Source organism: Rutidosis leptorrhynchoides, chromosome 3 (assembly GCF_046630445.1).
Source record: "Rutidosis leptorrhynchoides isolate AG116_Rl617_1_P2 chromosome 3, CSIRO_AGI_Rlap_v1, whole genome shotgun sequence".
In the NCBI taxonomy this organism is placed as follows: domain Eukaryota; kingdom Viridiplantae; phylum Streptophyta; class Magnoliopsida; order Asterales; family Asteraceae; genus Rutidosis; species Rutidosis leptorrhynchoides.
The window spans coordinates 54,411,161-54,416,938 of record NC_092335.1 but is presented as its reverse complement, the minus strand read 5'-3'; the positions used below and the strand labels follow the sequence as shown (position 1 = coordinate 54,416,938).

The 5,778-nt window shown below is 35.0% G+C and overlaps 1 protein-coding gene across 1 annotated transcript; it reads right to left on the bottom strand.

The window, feature by feature from the left end:
• Nucleotides 1-747: 747 nt before the first annotated feature.
• Nucleotides 748-3,305, bottom strand: LOC139899988 (fasciclin-like arabinogalactan protein 15). Its single transcript, XM_071882808.1, has 3 exons — nucleotides 1,979-3,305; nucleotides 1,167-1,265; nucleotides 748-1,061 (listed from the first exon to the last, which is right to left on the bottom strand). The coding sequence occupies exons 1-2, from the start codon at nucleotides 3,303-3,305 to the stop codon at nucleotides 1,201-1,203; spliced, it is 1,392 nt and encodes a 463-aa protein (XP_071738909.1). The 3' UTR covers nucleotides 748-1,061; nucleotides 1,167-1,200.
• Nucleotides 3,306-5,778: the final 2,473 nt, after the last annotated feature.

Genomic DNA, 5,778 nt, shown 5'->3' with positions numbered 1-5,778 from the left:
AAGTTTGATTGATTTTGTCTTATTACAACTAGTATTGTTAACATTAATCATTTGGTTAGATATATTTCTTAATTCTTAATATGTAAAATCACTTTTAATATTTTTAACTATTAAAGACACACGGAAAACATCAGCCACCACGCTTTTCTAGTGTTATGCCTTTCATTAAAAGAAAAAGACCAAACCTTACACACCACCGACGAACCTTTTTATGGATTATATATATCATTATCACTATTTTTCGGTATAAAATTTTTTGATTTATATGTTAACAGTATATACACATGTACTGCTAAAAATCAATAGATTTATCATAAAGGGTTACGGATATATTCTGTCTATCTATAGTCCAAATTTAACAAAGAGTATATATATTTTATTTATAACAATAATACAATAAGGAGTAAGTTAATTAACAACCCATTTTTATTATATTGTTTCATGTTTAATTACGAGTTATTTTGTATCATTTGTATAACTTAAAAATTATTGAGTAATACGGAGTATCATAGTAATAGTAATGTATGTTTTCAAGTTTTCAGTACTTTGCACTTACAAGATTAAGCACTTGCAGCTTATATATTATGTATTAATTAAATGTAACAAAGATGCCCTTTCATCAAAGTTTAATAGTAACCATTACTTTAGAATTAAAAAAAGTGTCCACTTATTATTTATTACCCCATATGAATATGAATTATGAATTTATAAGATAACATAAATCAATCAATTAATCTTCATATCAATATCAATATTCTTCCTTACGGAAAAGAATTGTGCAACAAGATGCATATGGGCAAATACAATTTCCTCAAAAATCAAACTTAAATACACAAAAAATATCACTTTTTTACTAATTACAGTATTTATATTTTATATTAACACCATTAAGAAAGTAAAATTTGAAAATTATTAGAAATAAAAGTAAAAGTAAAAAAGAAAGAGTTTTTTTCTCAGGTGAGGGGGATCTGATTCTTTGGGGAAACTTCCTTCAATGCCAAACTGCACCACACTGCTTCCCTTTATGCCCTAGTTTCCACACAGCTTTCCTAAATTTTAAACTGCCAATTTCAATAATATTTAATTAATCAAATTATTCCATTTGAAAGAAACTGTATTTATTATTAATTATATGTTTGATGTTTGATTTACAAACATATACCCACCTTTTTTGCATAATATAATATGGTAATGTATATATCAATAACAACTTGTAAAATGTCCGAATGTTCCAGCTATCGAACATGCCACTTCCAACAATTTCGCTACATTTACAAAAAAAAAAAAAAAAAACACACCATATAATGATAAGAAACCTATTATTGCTTAGAAAGATAAAAATATTCACGCAATAAATAAAATTAACAAACAGAAAATAGAAAAAATAAAAAATGCCTAGAAATAAGGATGTCTAGCTGATGATTAGAAAGTAGGATGTCTACTTGATGATTAAAAAGTAACATGATTTGTCTTGGACTCCAAATATGCTTCATGATCAAGCCTTTTTTTGGAAGGAAGAGTTAACTTCAATCAAAAGTGGCCATAAAGTTTCTAATATTACAAAATTTTACCTACTGTTGTAAAAGTTGTACTCCTAAATTTACCCACAAAAATACTCCGTAGTAAACTTTGCAAAAAGTTACCAAAGTTGCTACTTAAGCAAGCAAACACGGACTACTAATATTGCCTTATATCAAGTACAACTTTTTTAAAGCACAAAAAGTATATAAATATATAAATATATCCTATTGCAATGTCTAAAAATGCATACTTAAGGTGTACCCTATGCTATCGTAATTGTACTAAAAAAATTATTGGTTTCTGGTCTATACTTTCAAGTAATGGCACTAGACGCAGAGGAATAATTCCAAGTGACCCCACGACAACAAATAACACAAACCACCGACCATCAATCACCGGAAACTTAACGCTGTTAACATAAAACTAACGGCAAAAGAAGAAGATAACAAAAACATACCTCTTCTTTGCTTAGCCACAACCTTAGGCGCCGTTACCGTTACTTTTTCCGTTTCCTTTTCAACCGGTGCGAATAACACCCCATCAATACCTTGTACCGATATCCTTCCATCAGTATATATATCTGGGTCGAATAAATAAGCCGACCCGTCACCCGACCCAAACTTAACTGACCCATCAGCTTCTTCCGCCACCACTTTATGCGGTAACCTTAATGTATCATATTGCACCTTACCGAACCTTCGAACCGAATTATACATACTTTCTTCCGTTTGATATTCGGGTATTAAATGATAATACATTATTTGTTCGGGTGCACCCGGATCACTTAACTGTTCGGTTGTTAACCGACCCATTGCTTCATCGTTAGGTGCTAACACCGTTAAAACATAACCTTCAGAAACGAGTTTACCCATTTCCGTTGCTAACGACGTTAAGTTAACTAAAATGTCAGCTAGTTCATTATACCCACCGTAATGCAGTAAAGTTTGGATAAAGTCCTTGACTTGACTTTCACCGTCAAAATGATGACGTGGACCTCCGGGTCCGGGTGCAGGAGCTGGAGCTAGTGACGGACCCGGTGCCATCGCGTCGTAAACCGCAAGAACAGGTGGTGAACCAGCTGGTGCAGGTGCAGCCGGTTTTTTTAAACGGTGTGTTCTCGGATCCACAACCGGGGCTCCTTCGGGTAAAACAGCGGATATTGAAGTCAAACTACGTCGTTTGTTGAATTCCTCTTGAACAGATCTTGGCACAAGTAGTCTCTCAATCCCGTGGATCAATCCGTCGGGTCGAGTGACGTCATCGGGTCGGATCACCTTCGCTAGACCACCGACTATTTTCTCACCGGATTTTCCGCGGGTCAACGGCAAATGGTTATCAATTTCATCGACACAAAGCGTCTTGTAATGAGCTGGCGTTGATAATACATCCTCATGACCCGGCCATTGGTCCGACCCGACCCGAGATGGAATGATGTGAAAAAGCAACAAATTTTGCAACGATTTGAGGTTACCGGGTTGAAGTAAGAAGCGTTTAAATTCAGGATCCATTTGTCTTTCCAAAGCTTCATTATTCGGTGCGAATATAGTAATATTGTGATTTGAAACAGCTTGTTCTAGGGTTTGTAATAGAAGTGCTTTCTCAACGAGCTCTGATAACTCGGTGTAGTGTGAATCGAGTAACGCAACAAGAACTGAATTCGAATTTATTTGTGTAGAATTTGATTTAGGGTTTTGTGTTTGTAATGCGGCTGCATTGAGTACGATTGTGAAGAAAAATAGCAGCTTGAATGCATCATAATTTGATGCATTCGACTTAGAAACCATGATGTTTAAAAAGTGCAGAAAAAAAACTATCGAAATGTTTTCAACTCACTTGATTTTTGTTTTTATTTTAATTTGGGTTTTTGATTTTTGGTTTGTCTGAGTTGAAATTTGGGAGATGGGTTTTGGTGTGGAATTAAAAGGGAAGGGGAGACAGGACAGGTGGTGGAAGGAGAGAGAAGGTAATGAAACGTTGTCGCTTATGAGTTTATAGTTTGGAACAAGGGAGTTGATTCGTACACCACCTCAAATTTGTCATACACCACCAAATATATTATTTAGACAGTTTTACCCTTCCTTTTACACATCAAATTTGTCATACATCACTAAATGAAGGGTATAAATGTCCAAATAATTTATTTGGTGGTGTATGGCAAATTTAAAGTGGTGTACAAATCAACTCCCTTGGAACAAAGGGTGGGGTAATTAACCACAGCCTGGATGTAGGGACCACACGTGTGGAAGGTAGCATCATGCTTTATCGGCTTCAATATGGCTCGGCTTGTGTTGGCACCTGTAATGCACGTAGCTTTCAGAAAATAAACAAGACATTTGTTTTAAGAGGAACAAGAGGATATTGTGGACGTCCGAATTGGGGACCAAATTTTACCTCCACAAGAGTCCTTTAGATATTTAGGCTCGATGCTTCACAAATCGGGAAGGATAGATGAGGACGTGACACATCGTATACGAGTAGGATGGTTGAAGTGGAGGGCAGCGAAAGGGGTATTGTGCGACAAGAAGGTACCCCTCAAATTGAAAGGGAAATTCTTCAAGGTGGCAATCAGACCGGCCATGTTGTACGGATCGGAGTGTTGGCCAATGACGAAAGCCCAGGAGAGAAGGATGGAGGTGGCAGAAATGAGGATGCTTAGGTGGACGTGTGGTAAGACAATGCTAGATTTGATACCAAATGGAGTTTTTAGGGAGAACTTGAAAGTTGGGAACATAACCAACAAGCTGAGGAAAGGACGACTAAGATGGTTTGGACATGTTTTGAGGCGCCCACTTTTAGCCCCGGTTAGGAGAGTCGAGACCCTTGTTGTTGGGGGCGTAAGGAGAAGGGGTAGACCCAGACGTAGGTTGGAGGATAGATTGAAGCTTGACATGAAGGAGCTCTTATTGACTGAGGACATGACTTCTGATAGGAATTTGTGGAGGAGTAGAATTAGAATAGATGACTAGGCTTTACATTTTGTTTATTTTTTTTTTATATATTTATATTATATTTCCTGCCTACTTGCTTGTGTGCCTTATCGTATTGGCTGTACCTGTATTATGGTTATATTATATATCTATACTTATTGTAGCATTTTCATACTTATTGTAGCATTTTCAGAGGATTTATTGCACTTTATGGTTACATGTTTGTATTACATTATATAGCAATTAATTTATACATACTTACATATCACATGCTTTTATGCTATCATTGTATGCTTATTTGTCTATGTTTACATTGTATACCATCTATCTTATACTGCATAGTATACCTACATGCTTCTTACCAACATGTTTTCGTATACTTATTGTACTTACATGACTGGTTATACTTGCATATTTGACACGCACATATTTTAATTATATGTTATATTACATTATTTTGCTACATGCTTTATTTACCTATACATATCGTATTGATATATACTTTATGCATGGTAAAGTTTCTTTTTTTTATCTACTTTACTTGTATACTTTTACTGCACATATTGGAATTCATGGTTCTTTATGGTCGGAGGTCCCTAGGAAGCAGCCTCTCTGCTCTACAGAATAGGGAGGGACGACTTCCTCTACCTGGGGACCGATAGGTATCCGTGGGTGGAGGAATGACTTCCCTTTTACTTTAGGGTAGAGGAAAGGACTGTCTACATCTAACCTCCCCCATACTCCACTCTAGTGGAATTGGGTATTGTTGTTGTTGTTGTTGTTGTATTTGTTTTAAGAGTTTTCATTTAAAATTTATTATACTCGTATTAGTATTAGTTACTTAATTAGTTAATTCTAATTTGGTTGTTGAATGTTGTGTTTGCTTGTTTTATTTTTCATCGTTATTTCGGATGCTATGTTTTCGTCCGTTTTATTTTGCTTTTTGTGTTAGGTGTCGTATTTTCGCTATGGGTTGGTTATAATTAATTAGGTCTAGTTCTATTTTGGTTCTAACATGTTTACTCTGAGTGAGCCGTTTCATTTCGATTGGTTGTATCAGTTTAAAGGTCTCTTCATTTATTGATGAATGTATCCTAATTTTAATAGTAATCGTTATTTTAGCTATAAAAAAAAAAACTTAATTAGTTAATATTAATACGCACTATTAATTAATACTAGTTAACTGGAGCCCGCGTCGCTGAGCCGTTTTGTTGCGGGCGGTCATCCTTGTATAAAATTATGTTTTCTAGTTACAAAATTATATTCATATTGTGTTTAACAGAATTAAAACAAAAAATAAGCGGTAAAATATACCAACCGCACATAAATT

Bases quoted from the DNA above. Each gene is read 5' to 3' on its own strand.
- LOC139899988 (XM_071882808.1), bottom strand. From the start codon at position 3,305: ATGGTTTCTAAGTCGAATGCATCAAATTATGATGCATTCAAGCTGCTA. The intron at 1,266-1,978 runs GTATGTTTTTGT...TTGTAAATGTAG, and splicing joins TGTGGCTAAGCAAAGAAGAG to CGAAATTGTTGGAAGTGGCA.